The following is a 15,350-nucleotide window of genomic DNA, read 5'->3' as shown; positions in this document are numbered from 1 at the left end:
ACAACAGTGGGTTAAAGGTGGAATTTTGAACCCCGATACTAAAAACAAAAGATTCAGAGTCTGCCCAGCCGGCATGGCTCAGTGGTTGAGCGTCAACCTATGAACCCAGAGGTCGCGGTTCGATTCCCTGATGCCCGTGTTTCGGGCTTGATCCCCAGTGTGGGCATGCAGGAGGCAGCCAATCAATGATTCTCTCATCATTGATGTTTCTCTCTCTCTCTCTCCCTTCCTCTCTTAAATCAATAAAAATATGGTTTTTTTTAAAAAAAGATTCATAAACTAAGACTGAGGAACAATGAAGGATTCTTTCTGAAGCAAAGGATGCAGGATGCTGGCTGCCGAAGGCCAGGACCCATTCCCCGAGGTGTCTCTGTGGGATCCTCCAAGTGAGTCCTCTCCCTTCTCTCCTCATCCCAATATTCAGATCTTGCTCTAGTGAACTACTCAGTGCTGAATTGAGCTGCAGGGACAGCGGAGACAGCTGCTTGTCTCAACACTGAGTGGCCCCAACTCCCTCCTTCTACAACTTCTTGCTGGCTTTGGGCTGAGGCTGTGGGCCATCGCTTTTCCCAGCAGTCAAGCGGGCCTGACAGTGTGCTGCAAACCAGGGTTCATACAACTGTTTGCAGACAAAGAGTCAGTGGGCAATAATCGAGGAGGTGAGCCTTCTCTAGAGAAAGCGTTTTAGGCTGTGGCTGTGCTGACCTCTTTTAGAGGTGGAGGCCACTCTAGAGAGGTGAATTGCCAGATAAAACTGGCTATCTAAGACCCACTGCCATATTCAGAAAGGCACCCATAAGGAATGCTACAATGTTTGCTGATTCCTGTTCAGAGGGGACATAGCATACCACTGTCACAAGCTTTGGGGCGGGGGGGGGGGGGGGGGACTGAGGCAGCATGCAAACCAAGAATCTAAGCAGGGCCAGAATTACCATTGGCTGTGTGACTTAAGTCTCTATTTCTCCATCTGTAAAATGGGGGGGGGGGGGGTGAGGGATTATCCCTGCCCCTCCATCACTGGCCCTAGCCAGCCCAGGCTTGAGAATCTGAAGAAATGATTTTATTTATAGAAATCCCCAGGAGGTCAGGCCCCAGGCCCCCTCCCTCAGAGAACATGCTCACTCTTTCCCACTCTCTCCTTTTTGTTCTGAGACCTGGTAATTATATGCTTAGAGATGAAGGCTTTTCAAAAACATCTTTCCCACCAATTTTCAGCTGGAAACGTGCATAAAAAAACAGAGATATTTTTATCCTCGAGTTTCTTTTTTCCTATCTCCTCCTTCCAGCAATGGGCAATTATGAGCTTTTGACTTCAGTCCATCCATCCTGTAAGAACTCGCTTCAGAGGGAAATTCATTTCCGCAGTGATGCCAGCCGCCCGGGCACATGTGGGCTGGGTGAGGGGGGGGAGCAGAAGGGAGAGGCGCTGTACCCTGCACAGCCCTGTACACCTGGTCCCCAGCCCCGCTGTGCCCAGGGTGGGTGGGTGAGCTTCTTTTTTATGTCATTTCTCTTGACGGTGTTGCTAATTTGCCTAATTATCTCCATCTCTCTGGAGCCCCAGGGAGCTATTGAGCCTTGACAAAGGAAAAAGGAAGTCAGCCCCTGGCCCACTGCCTTTGCCAGGACCCCCTAAGCCGGAGAGGGGTGTAGGAGGGGGTTGCTGGGAGGGGCTATAGACTCAGCCTGGACTGGTGCTACTCTGTGGGCCTCCAGGAAGACCCGCTCACATCTGAAAGGGGGACCCCTGAGAAAATGGATGCCCAGAGAGGCTCAACTTGGGACAAACAGGAAATGACATCATGACACCGAGCCACCTGCACGGCCAGCCCGCCCCCTGTGCTGATGGCGAGCAGGGGGCCCCCCACTCGCCCCTGGGTCCAACCATCAATTGTACATGGTGGCCGCTTGCTGACTCTCCAGGGGAACCCGCTACAGCATTCCACGTGCTCGGCCACTCCTGGCTTGGTTGACCCCACCTTTGAAGGCGTTGCTGGTTTGCTGGAAAAGAAAGGATGGACTTTGGACTTAGGCCAACTTCAGATTCTGATTCCACATCTGCTGCCAACTAATGGCTCTGGGTCAAGTCACTTCTCTCCGACCGTTGGGCGTCTCCTCTGCACAGTGGGGGTGCAGTGCCCACATCATGGGTTGGTGGGAGGAATCAATGAGACTGTACGGTACCGAGAAATCATGAACCATGACAGTTCTCCCTTTGCCCCCTTTGTTCCCTTCATTGGAAAGGTTTTCCTAGCTCAGTAATGGTAACAACTCCTATCGATTAAATGCTGGGCATGGTGCTATGTGCTTCATAAGCATTATCCCATTTAATCCTCACCACTTTCTGAGGTGGTATGATTGTTATTCCCATTTGAAAGATGGGAAAATTGAGGCACAGAGAGGCTTAAGTAACTTCCTACCATAAGGAGCAGGGCCAAGATTTGACCCTTGGCCGTGTTCTAAGAACTTTAAAATTATCACCACTTTATGTGGTAGGTACCATTATCATCCCGATGTTAGAAATGAGGACACTGAGGCACAGGCAGGTTTACATGCCCGGGGTCACCCAGCTCCTAAGTTCCTCAGCGGCAGAGCCAGAGGCCCCCTCCCGGCTCCACCGCCCATCCCATGACAGACCTGGGCAGACTCAGGGACAATGCCCATGGCCCAGCCCCAGCTCCTTTGGGAACTCTTCACAAATAATGTCCCTCTGGCCATCACAGCTGGACCAGGGCGGACAGCTGGATGGAGACGCATCGAAGCTGATTCTGCTCCAAGTGACAGCCTTACCCTCACAGCTGACCAGCCTCCCCAGAAGCCAGCTTCCCGTGGGAGGGAAGCATGGAAAGATCAACGCTGCGCTCTTTCTGTTGTATGCATGCTTTTAAGGGAAACAAGAAGGAAAAACGTCAATTAATTTAAATAGTAGACTCCTGATTTGCTTGGTACCAAGGATTGTAAGAGAAAAGGAACGGAAAAGGGGCACCGGGTGTGGAGCCCTCCCCTGTGCCAGGCCTGCTCTAAGCCCTTCATCTGCCCTGGACGAGTTTAACTCCACTGAGAACCATCTGATGGTCCCCAGTGTACAGATGGGGAGACAGAGGCCCAGAGAGGTCACTCAGCTGGTGGCTGCAGAGGAAGGACTGGACTGCGGGCCTGTTGGGCCCCATCAACAGGCCACATCCTTAACCCTCAGCTCTGCTCTCTCCCTCTCCCAATAAGGGGCACCCTAGAGGCAGTGCTGGCCTCGAGGAGCCCTCACTGCTCCTGCCTCCCACCCCGGGGACAGAGCTCAGGCATCCACAGGCTAGGCACGTCAGGGCTCCCAGGAGCCATGAGCATGACTGGGAGAGCTCCCACAAAGTGTGGGAAGCGCCTGGCACTGGGCCTGAAGTCACACTCCTGGTGGCCCCAACATCATGTGGGATGGGGTGCAGGCTCAAGTCAGGCCTTGGCCTTCTGCCTTCTGAGTCTGTGCTCTCCTGTCTAACTCTGAAACCAGCAACATCAAGGAACGTGACCTCAAAACTGAGTCACCATGGAACCATTTTATTTCCCACCAGCGGTTGCCTGGAGCAGTAAGAAGACTCAATTCATCCTGTTGAGAGTAAAAGCACAATTGTCATCCCAGTCCCTCAGGTTCCCTGGCCTCCTAAAGATCTCCCCTTTGCCAGGTCTGCTCGCTATTCTCAACACCAGACGCATGCCCACCCCAGGGCCTTTGCACTGGCTATCCCTTCTGCTCGGGATGTTCTTCCTCAGACATCCACAAAGCTGCCTCCCTCACCTCCTTCAGGAACTTGTCACCTTCTCAGGGAGGTCTTTCCCAACCAGTCTGTTGAACTTACACCTGCACTCCCCATGCCTCCAATACCTCCCATCACCTTCCTACTCTGCTTGATTTATCCTTAGAGCATTCCACGCCATCTAACAGACCTGACTTTTTAAAAAAAACTTTGTGATCTTATTAACTATCTGCCCCTGCCCCACTAGGATATCAGCTGGGATGTTGTCTGCCCGTTCCCTGCTATGTCCAGCACAGAAAGCCTGCATACAGTAAGGGCTCAGCAAATAACGTTGAATTAGATTTCACCTGCAGATTAGGAGAATGGGAACCAAAGAGGTAGCATGAGTTGCTCAGGATCATGAAATCAAGAAGAGGCAGACCCAGGATGCAAACCCAGGCCTCCCGGACTCTAAGCCATGGCTGCTGTGGCCTCCTTGGCCTCTGTGGCCTCCATAGTCTGGAGCATGGGGTCCCCCAGGGCTACAGCCCCTGCTGTGGCGCAGGAGGTTGGGCCTGTGCAGGGATCCAGGTGGTCTGGTGAGAGTCCCCTCAGAGGAGTGGGAAGCCCAGGCCGTAGACGAGGGACTACACACACACACACACACACACACACACACACACACACACACACTGCCCTAGCCTTCCTGGGTGGCAAGTGCTGAGGAACAAAGACCACTTTGTGGCCTGGAGTCAGAAAAGAGTGAACACTGGACATAGGGTGGGGAGTGAGGGAGGAAGTTACTGCCGAAGTCTGTGTCCATGTGTGTCCCAGCCCTGCTCACAGCCTTTCCTCAAGGGCTCGGGTTAGTGGAGGGTAAACAAGGCTCCCAGGAGCAAGACTGAATATGGCCAGAGGACAGGCCTGGAAAGGGTTCAGCAAGCAGGAGTCCTTTGGGGCAGAGAAAGGGGACTGGGCAGCGCGTCCCAGGCCTGGTGCTCATGGAAAAGCACGGTAAGTGGCTGACTGCTCAGGGCTCAGCCTTCTCTGCAGAATGTGGAGTGCGGATGGAGTGGACACCCATTGCTGCCCTGTCCCCCTGCTCCTGGGGAGGCCACATAACCAGGCCCGGCCAATCAGAGATCCGGTGAGTGGTCAGGAGAGGGCATGTGACCCAAGCTGGGCCAACAAGAGCAGGCCCTGGGGCGTTTGCTGAAACTGCTAGAAATGGTCCTTCCTTAGGGAGACCTGAACTAGGTAACCTTAAGCTTGAAAGTCCGAGGGGCCCTCTGGAGAAGCAAATGTCTGCCTGAAATGAAACACACCTAAAAAGAAGCATAAACCTAACCGTGTTAAGGGAGCACCTGGATCCAGCTATGCCTGAAGCTCCATCTTTGGATTTTTCTTAAAAAGAGTGCTGGCAGCTGTGACCATGAGGTTCTGTGACCTGGGGAGGAAAGTAGGTGGGGGCTGCGGTGGGAGGGTGGGGGTCAAGTAAGTCACCAGAGAGAGAAAAAGTCAGGGAGATCATGAAGGGCCTTGAAGGCCAGGATAAGGAGGTGTAATCAGATTTACATTTTAGTAAGCTCCCAAAAGGAGCACGGGGAGAGGAGGATGAAGGGGGGGAGGAGGAGGAGGAGGAGGAGACCAGGAAGTCAGGGAGGAGACTGGGCAAAGGACCAGGCAGGCGATGCTGAAGCCTAAGCCGGGATGGAGGCAGAGGCCCAATAGCAGGGGAAGACACCTCCCTCCAATGCCCCAGGTGAGGCCTCTGGGGCACCACTGCCCGTGTGGCTCTGACCACGGCAGGACGAGGTGACCCCACTCATGTGGGCCTTAGGTCCAGAGGACACAGATGCCCAGGCCAGGAAAGCAGCATCTCCATCTATAGTGCAGTCGCCAGGAGGGGGCAGGAGCAGACCGCCTGGGGTGGAATCCCAGCTTTGCCACTTCTGGCTGGGTAGTCTTGGACAAATCACGTAACATCTCCATGCCTCAGTTTCCCCAACTGTAAAGTGGGGAGAATGGTCCTGAACTCAGTGTTGTTGTGAGGATTAAATGAGAAAACGCACAGAGAGAGCTTAGGTTAGAGTAAGGTCTGGCACAGAGTCAGATCTCAATAGCTGTCAGCTATCGTTTGCATTATTATTATGTGGCGTCTGAGGGTGACCCTGCCTCTGCCCCTTGCCATGGGTGGGGAGGTGGGAGCCTAAGTTCATTGGTGGAGAGCCCGGCTGTCCTCGTGTGCGTGCCAATCCCAAGTCAGTCACTGTGTCGTAGTTGTAGGGCCTTCGGAAGACCACCAGGTTTGTGCCCCTGTTTCTCTCCTGCCCACAGTCCCTCCCTTAGGAGTTGTTGCCAGGCGGGAAAGTCAAGAGTATATCGAGTGTGGGGAGGGGTTGACAAGGGCGGCCCCAGGGCACAGAGTGAAGGACTGGGTCCTGGCTCCTGCCAAGCTCCCTGTTGGGGAGTATGGGGAGAAGTAAGGCCAGCCAGCAGGCTTGGAGACAGATGGACAGATGGATGGAGCAACTATGCCCGTCCCAGAGCCCTTCCCTGAGTCCCAGTCCTGGCCACCCAGGAATGTGGCAGCTGTGTGCCACCCTCCCTCCCCACTGCACCCCCAGAGCCCCAGGGCTCAGCAACCGACCCCAGCCAGGGCTTCTCCCTCCCACTACAAGGTCCAGGAGCTCCCTCCACACCACACCTTTGCTCCCACACCTCTGGGAGGGAGCTCCCTCCTGCCCGCTCATGCCGAGGTGGGTGCCATCTCCGAGGCACCCCTGAGGGGCTGAGCACTGCCCTCTGGACAGCCCAGGGGACTCGGCCCCTTGCTGCAGGACAGCATCGGGGTCAGACAGACAGCCCTGTCACCTGCTCACCCAGGCCAGGTGCCCCTGTGGGCATCTGAGTTTGCAACCTATGGTGTCCCACTCCCTGCACTCTCTCCAAGCCCTGGGTCTCTGGGGAGTGGCAGTCCCACTCTTAGCCATCCCAGTCCCCCATCGGACAGCAGTTTGAGGAACCAGCCCCACCACTCTGCCTACAGGTCCCCCATTACTTACCGGCCTCTTCAGGGGTCTCCCGGTTGAGCCCACACAGCATGTCTGCTATTGTCCCTGCTGCCCACTGACTCCCTTGGGAGCCACGCTGCTCTGCCCCTCCCACACCCTCACCAGGGAGGGGCCGTGGGAGGGAAGCTCCCAGCTCCCACTGGCTGGGCGCTGAGTCCACCCACTGCAGCAGGCGGCTCTCTGCTTAAAGGGGACATGCTGCTGTCATGTCTGGCTCCTGGATGGGGCTCGACACCCTCACTCCCATAGCCTGGGCAGGAGATCTTGGAAGATGGCATGCATGGGGTCTCCCCCAGGGCCCTCAGGCAGATAGACTCAGGGTCCAGCTCAGCTCCTAACTTGCCCGGGGACTTTGGCAAGTGATTGCCCTTACCAGGCCTCAGTTTCCCCATCCAGAGAGGGGGAACAGTGCCTTTCAAATTTTCTTTAAAGAGCAGATTCCAACAGAATCCCAAGACATAAACCAGTGCAGCCAATGGATAATGCCAGGGCACGTCTGTAGGTCTCAAGTTGGAAACTCTTGCGCTTGGAGCCCCCTGGGGCCCTTCCACTGACATTCTAGGCAGATGTAACTACTTTCCCCCAGCCTCAGTTTCCCTTTCTATACGGTGGAGCTTGGGGAAGGCGAGCCCAGCAGCCTGCCCCAGGGAGCACCCCCCGATCCCCAGCTTTCTGGGAAGACTGAGCGAGCTGGGCTGAGGATCCGCTCTGGGCTTGATAGGCAGGAGCAGCTGGTCACAACTCCAGCCCCAGCTGGGCCTCAGCCCTGCACACTCCTAGCTCCCTCCATGCCAGCTCGGGACTGACCCTGGGGGCCCTGATGGACTCCTTGCTCCAGGCCTCAGCTGCTCCTGCTCCCAGCCCACCCATGTGTGCTGGCACCCACGGAGGGGACACCACATAGGTACTTCGGTGATGGTGGCATGAGGTGTCAAAGCCTGCGACTACATGGTGCATCCAGTTACATGCAGCAGAGAGGGAGGCAGACGAGGTCCCGGCCCCCGTGGGGTTCCTGGATACATGGGAACAAGCAGGTCTCACAGCAAATGGGAGCGTGCTGCCAAGTGGTTAGCGACGGGAGGTTTCTTCTCGGTTCTCTCCTGACCAGGGGTTCCCACCACAAAATCCAAACAGAATTCCTGAGCCACCCACTCTGGCTCCTACCACCCCAACACAAATGGCACCTCCAAAACAGTCCAGAATCTAAACCTGGGGTGAGGCCACTTGTACCCCTGTGTCCATAAGTTTGTGGTCCTCCATTGCTGCCTTCTGCTAGGGCTACTCCCTCTTTGGGTGACTGCAGGCAGGTCTTAGCAGGCAGGGTCCAAGTTCCAGGCGAGGTTCCCTTGGGCCAGCAGTGAGGCCAAAGGTCAAAGAGGAAGTCCAAGATCTCAGCCAGCCATGGGAGGGGTGATAGGAGGGTCAGAGAGGGAGGACCTGTAGTTGGCCCAGGCAGAGAAGGGGATGCAGGCTCTGGGTGTGCATCACGGTGCCAGGCGATGGTCAGCATAAGGCTCTCGATGAAGACCCTGACCATCCCCAGGTACCAAGGGCCACTTGGGGGCAGTCCCAGCTCCATGCCAGGCAGGAAGGGATGAAGCCTTTCAGCAAGTAAATTGCTCTAACAGACATCTGCCTTCTCCTCCCTCTTCCCCTCCCCCCAGCCCCCCCGCTTACAGTCCTTCAGGGTGGAGGGCTTCATGGCGCACAAGACTGAGAGGTACATCCACCCCCTCCCTTAAGAAAATATTTGCTTGCGGTACAGATGCATTTAAATGAGCTATTAAGATGGGCTGTCGGAAATCTCGCCATGTTTGTCTTTCTCACCGCTCCTTTGGAATTTACTTTTGAGGATGAGAAGCTCCTGGAAAGGTCATGCCGTGGGTTGTGGGAGAGCTTCCCTTCAGCGTTTCTCTGAGTGCCCGCTGTGCCCACACCGGGGGCTGAAACCCCAGGAGACGGTGGGAAACAGGGTCTGCCCTCTGCCCTCTGTCCCCATCAGCCCATCGAGCACACTGGCTTTTGATTTTATCCAAGAGTATGTTTGGAAGCAACTGTTGGTCCATTTTGACACAAGGCAGGGTTTAAATAAACAATCGGTCCTGAAAGGTTAGGTAACTTGGCCAAGGTATCCAGCTGTAAGGGTGGAGCCAGCTTCACAGCTAAGAGGTCTGTTGTTGTTTTTTTAATCCTCACCTGAGGATATGTTTATTGATTTTTAGAGAGGAAGGGAGGGAGAGAGAGAGGAACATCAATCAGTTGCCTCTTGTATGGGCATCACAGAGCTGGTCAGTAATACTCAGGCCCCACCGGAATTTAACAAGGTCCCAGGGGATGCAGGCGAAGTTGCAAAGCACAGCATTAGGAGTTTGGCTTTCCTTCTGCAGACAATGGGAGCCACAGATGGTTGTAGAGTAAGGGGGCGAGAAGGCTCTGCAAGGTCCTCAGACACCAAACTCAGCCAAGGTAGAAGGGGACGATCTGCCCTGGGAGTTGGCCTAAGAGCAGGAGGAGCTACTGCCCTGCTCCAAAGATGACCCCTCTCCTCCAAGGCTGCCAAACCTCGAGGAAGCAGAGGAAAGGGGGGGGGGGGCGGACTGCTGGGCGTGTGCAGTGGCTGAAAGCCAGGCCTGCTAGGTGCCCAGATGGCTAGCACAGATGCAATGGATGGCCCGTGAGGGGCACTGGGAACCCTAGGGGAACTGGCAGGGCCACTGAGCTGGTGGGCAGCAGCCCCCTGGTCAGGAAAGGCCCTGCCACCTTTGCATCCTCAGGTTTTGTTAGACGTTGGAGGATGGATTGCTGTGTGACCTGGGGCGCGTGCCTAAACCTCTCTGGCCATCATTTCCTCGCCTGCAGAATGGGAATAATAAAAGCACCCAGCCCCTGGAGTTGGGGAGACCACATATTAATGAATCAGAAAGTGTTCGCCCATCTACTTTCCTGCCATGAATGTCACACCAACCCTGAGAAAGAGACCAGAGAGGCAGAACTTGAGGGTCAGGAGCGCCCAGGTTCAAATCCCAGCCCTGCCAGCTGTGTGATTTGGGGGGAGTCACTCTGTCTGGGCTTCTACTTCCCCACCCAGGAGGAGGAGGGCAGAGACCTTGGGAGGGCTCTGCAGCCGGTGACTGTCCAACACACACTCATGACCTCTTCCCTGCACGGGGCCAGGCCTGCAGCCCTTCTTGGTGTCTCTTAATGGGGCACTGTTGGCACCACTGTTGGGACATTCTCTGCTGTGCTGGGCTGTCCTCCATACTGAAGGACCCCTGGCATCCCTGACCCTTGCCCACCCATGGGCAGCGACCACTGCAATTAGGAACCAAACTACCCCACGCTGCACAGATGGGAAAGCCGAGACCCAGAGAGGGCCCACTCCCCAGTGCAGAGTAGGGGGGCCTGGACCCCAGCCTTTCCTTCCTCTCAGGCCCCAGGGCCGGGTCCATCACAACCACACAATCAAGTCCATCACAATCAAGCCGTGTCCTGAGCCCAACAGGGTCCCTGAGTGACAGCCGGAAATGAAGTCTGGGTGCAGAGATGGCGTATTGAAGATCAGAGATAAACCCTTTATTGCTGTTCAGTTGCTTCTTCCTCCCTCTCTCCACACAGCGCCCAGGAGGTCAGGCCAGGACAATGGCTTCCCAGCCTGGTGGCTAAACTTTTCTATGAGGTGGGCATTACCGTCCCCATTTTACCAATGGGGAAACCGGGACCCAGTCTGTGATCCCACCAGCGGCAGGTGAGGGGCACGAGGTGACTCCCTTATAAGGGGTGCTGTTTAGCTGTGGCCCCCACTTCGACCAAGTTGCCCGACATCTCCCCCACCTCCAGTGCCCCCCAGCTGACTTCAGGGCAGGCTGAGCTGTGCCTCAGGGGTAATGCCCACCCATGGGCCACTCCCAGGCTGTGGCTGCAGACTGACACCTGCCGGTTCCCAGCGCTCCTCACCACAGCCTTCCTCCAGCCCTGGGGGGCAAGGGGTATGCAAGGGCAAGGGGTCTCAGGTGACTGCGAGAGCCAGCCTGGCAGTCTGCGTGCACAGACCAGGGGGGAGGAAGGTCCGAATCGGGAGGAACCCAGCTGATGGCTCTTCAGGACCAGGTGGAGCAGAAACTGGGCCAAGCTTTGTTTGCAGCATTCTACATCTATTTTCTCATTTCATCCTCACAACATCCCCACTTCAGAGATGCGGAAATGGGGTCCAGAGAGGTACAACCACTTGCTCTTAGTCACACAGCGTGAGGGGTGAGCTGGGATGGGAACCCAGGCCCTCCTGGTGCCATCCACACAAGCCCCACATCCAGAGCCTCCTGAGAAACGCACACACGGAGGTGCTCTCACCAGCCCACTCACGCACACGCTGTGGGAAGGACAGAGGGACTGTGGGGTGGGGGTTCCCAAGCTGCTGTTCACACAGGACCTACTCTGTGATAAGAACATCACACATGAGGTCGGAACACCCGTGTCTCTCGCAGAAGGGATTATACTCAAAGAGGATTACAGGAGCCCAAACAACAGAGGGGCCAAGGGTCAAGGTGGCTCAGAGGAGAAGTCCAGGCAAGCTGCCTGGTGGAGGCAGCATCTGAGCTAAGCCTTGAGAAACACAAGAACCAAACACTCAAAGATTAGGCAGGAAGGGCATTCCAGGCAGAGGGGACCGCCTGGCAAAGGGGGTGTTGGGGGAGGTGCACATCATGTGTAGGGAAAGGCACTGACCAGCATGGCAGGCCAAAGAGCTCCAAAATCAAAGGTGGGCTGGATAGGCAAGTGGGCTGGGTCCTGAAGATACAGAGACCTGCTTTAGAGGAGGGAATGTACTAAATGGGGCATTCCTGGCACTGGCTGCCACGTGGGTGGCATTTAAGGAGGAGCGGGCTCTCCTGAGTCGTCTCCAGTGTGGTGATGGGAGGGTGGGACACAGGGCCAGTCAGCTGCAGGGGAACAGTCATCAGGGGTGTGCTGGAGCCTCAGCACGCAGCGTCTGATCACAGCAATGCCCTCTGGTGGCTGGTGATCAATGAGACTTTGGGAGGCACAGGCCTTTTCCTGTGCCCTCATGTCCCGTGGGGTGGGAGACTGGCCTCAGGCCAAGGTGGCTAAGACTGTGCCTGGAATTTTACCTTCTACCCTTTAGGTCCAGCATTACCTTCTGAACAAGTGCAAATACCCCAGGTGAAGAGGAAAGAGGCTAACATTTACAGAGCGCTTACTGGATACCCAGCGTTTTATGTCAGGGTCTCTCGGAATCTTTCAAAAATCCTGCTGACCCCATTTTACAGAGGAGAAACTGAGGCCCAGAGGGGAAGGAACTTGGCCAAGGACTCCAGCTAGGACGGGCTGAGGGTCAGATCATCAGAATCAGGTGCTCCCACCTCAGGTCCTTTACATGGGCTCTTCCCTCTGCCTGGAGCCCCCTTCCCCTCGTTCATCCTTCGAACCCAACCTAAAAACTGCTTCTACTGAGAAGCCCACCCTGACTACACCAAGTGGGTCCCCTTTACCCTTTCACAGCCTTTCCTCCAATGCATTTGCTCACCTGTTCTTTTCCACTAAGTGGGACATCCTCAACTGTCCAGCTCATTGACTTTGACCCTGTGCCCAGGACTGGGCCTTGCACACAGTAAACGCGAAGTGTTTGCCGAATGAGTGAATGAGAAATCAACGATGAATACACATAATCTCTGGATGGCTACAATGGAAAGAAACCAATACTGTGTCCCCTCTAACACTTCAGTCTGATGCAGGAAATCCTTCCTGCTGTCTGGCACAGCTTGTACAACTCCACAAATGGGGAGCTCACCACCCCAGGAGCAGCCCACTTCATTCCTAACCAGCTGTGAGGGACGAGAGCCACTCTGACATTCTGAGCTGAAGCCTGCCTCCCCGTGGCTCTCCCAGGCCCCAGGCCCCCTGGCCCAGTACCACCCTTCATAGGCTCAGGGGCTCTGTCTGTCCCAGGTCACGGCCTCTGAGCCCTGGCGGGAGCATCCACAGCTCAGCGTCTGGATATGGCTTCAGTGGGGACCCACCAGCTCCCCTCCCAGCCTGAGGGCCTCTCCCCAGTGTGTGGCTGGACAGCGTGGGTGGCCGTGGCTGGACAGCGTGGGTGGCCATTCACCCCATCGGTCTGGGGCGGTGCTCATATGTGTGTCTTTCACCCCTATAGATTTCAGCGTGCTTTCACCTCCGGTGCTGTTGGCTTCAGGCTGGAGTCTCTTTTTACAGGTGAGGAAACTGGAGTTCAGAGGACAGGAGACTCAGGAACTCAGGTGTCTGGCTCCAAAGCCTTCATCACGGTTCAGTAGACACATGTGCTCAAAAAGGCTTTGTGTGACAGCTTTATCTGAGGTTGGGCCCTCCTGGTGGACTCGACTGTTGAAAGAGAACCCTGGCACTGCAGACTGATGGTGGAAGCCCAGGCAGGGTGCTAACTTGGGAGGGACCCCGCACAGCCCAGTTCAGAATATGCCAGTGAGATCCGGGCAGCAGGTGCTCCCTGTCTGAGGTGTGGGGTGCGGGCTCTGCAGGGTTAGACATGGGCTCTGGCAGAAGCCTTGTGTTTGAGGACGAGGCCTGACCCTGAGATTTCTGGGCCAGTGCCTGCTGCCTGCCAGCTGAGGCAACCGCATTCCATGGCATCCCCTACGCTGTTCAGGAAGAATCACTGGGTGGTTGCCAACTGGTGTCCAGAACCAGCCTGTCCCTCTCCAGCCTCGCCTCCCCGCACCAAGCTCCCTGAGCCCTCTCGCACCTCCCCGACTTTACACTCACGGCCCCCCAGGAATGTGCCCTCTCTAATCCCTCCCCTGCCTGCCCCAAACCTGCAAGTCCCCCAAGATTGCCCCACTGTCCCTTCCCCCAGGAAGCCTTCCCTGATCCTCCAGCTGGTTGATGCCTTACTGAGTCTCCAAAGCCCGCAGGCAGCCCTCAGTCCGGCTTTTCAACTGACCAGATGTCCCCTCTTTCTTGCCCATCTTCCCCCAGATGAGCCTGACACCAAAGTGGTGATGAACATTCTAGCTGCCCCCTGCCAATCTGTTAGCACCCCTTCCTCCAGAAGGAGCACCACAGGGGGTCTTACAGGGGCCCTGGGTTCAAGTCCTGGCTCCACCTTGAGCAAAACTGGCCTTGACATTCCCCTGTGTAAAATGGGGGTACATGTGCGGGCTAGGGTAGAAGTAGGACCGGTGGTCTCTGGGGGCTGCTTCTGCTACACCCTCAGCCTGAGACGCCCTCTCCTCGGTCCCCAGCTGGGGCTTCAAATGATCCCCGGCTGTTTCCAAACATCAAACAAACCTTCCTCGATAGACCCATTCTGCAAACGGGGCACTGAGACTCAGAGAGGGGCAGGAGCCTTCCCCAAGGTGTGGCTGTGAGCACTTGCTAGATATGTGCCCCCCTCACCACCCACCTGCCCACACATCTGCTTATGAGTCACCGCCACCTCGGCCAAGACAGCAAAATGCAGGGCTGCAGAGACAAGGTCAGCTCAAGGAGAGCAAGAAGGCAGATGGGGAGAGGCTCAGAGGAGGCTTCCAGCCCCAGGAGAGCAGAGCGAAAGGCACAGAAAGGAAACCGAGGCCAGGAGGAGCAGGGACCTGTTCAAGGACCACAGAGAGTGGGCTCGGCCTTGGTCTCCTGTGTGATGGACGTGTCATCCGCTCCATCAGGCCATCTCCCCAAGGAGGGAGACAGGGCCAGTGGCCTCCACAATTATCTGGGCAGCTAAGACAGGCAGATGATCCTGCTGGACTGAACATTCAAGCCGACACACGGAAACGACGCTGGGACATTAGCTGACAAGATCAGTGCTGGTTGTGGGGGTGACACAGGCAAGGCACGTGTGCTATCAGGACGTTCACTCAAAGTGTGTGCATGGGATCTCGGTGGTGGGGGGAAATGGCTTATCTGCCTGCTCTGTCCTATCGGACTTCCCCAGACCTGGGCTCAACTCTAGGCTCTGCCCAGGAAGGACCCAGACAGACTGGGGCATGGACAGAGGTGGTGACCAGGTGGGGAGGGTGCAAGATCCTGAGAAGTGGGGGCTCAGCCTGGAGGGGGGCCTTGCAGGACCCTATCACTCTCTGCAGGGCTGTCCTGGGGCAGAGGGAGCAGAGTGAGGGCAGAGAACCTTGGGGGACCCAGGAGAAGACAGACCAGTAGCCACACACTGGGAATGCAACAGAGAGGACCCCTGCTCCTGGTGGGGGAGACGGGATAGCTGACCACTAAGAAATGCCCGCTGGAGAGCCATGTGGGCTTTGAAGTCAGCAGGCTTGGCTCAGAGGCCCAGACTGCGCCATCTCCCTCCTAGCTGACCTTGGAAAGGCCCTTCCTCTTTTGAGTTTCCTCACCTGCAAAACAGGGCAATTTAGTTCACAGGTCGCAGGGCCGCTGTGAGGATGAGAAAGGCCATGTCAAGTACTTAACACAGTGCCTGGCCTAGCGTACAGCAAGCGCTCAATAAATGCTTGAGGAACAAAGAACAGGTCCCGAGGGTCACTCCAGGCTGCCTGGGTTCCAGGAGCAATTCCTAAAATGAGTT

At 56.1% G+C, this 15,350-nt stretch overlaps 1 protein-coding gene across 3 annotated transcripts in view; it reads right to left on the bottom strand.

Annotated features, from left to right (window-relative positions):
- The window catches only part of GRIP2 (glutamate receptor interacting protein 2), a gene marked incomplete at both ends in the record, with an annotated part of 79,244 nt that overhangs the window by 25,984 nt on the left and 37,910 nt on the right, over positions 1–15,350 (bottom strand). The window contains one exon of one of the 3 annotated variants that reach the window (XM_081106240.1): positions 6,791–6,830. The exons of the other annotated variants lie outside the window; for them this stretch is intronic. Within the exon in view, the coding sequence (XP_080962366.1) occupies positions 6,791–6,830 (40 nt within the window). Of the gene's footprint in view, positions 1–6,790; positions 6,831–15,350 lie in introns of those variants that run through there. 3 annotated transcript variants of the gene reach the window in all.

Source organism: Myotis nattereri (assembly GCF_964212035.1).
Source record: "Myotis nattereri genome assembly, chromosome: 14".
NCBI lineage: Eukaryota > Metazoa > Chordata > Mammalia > Chiroptera > Vespertilionidae > Myotis > Myotis nattereri.
Note: the sequence above shows the minus strand (reverse complement) of the source record. Positions and strands in the feature narration are given on the sequence as shown.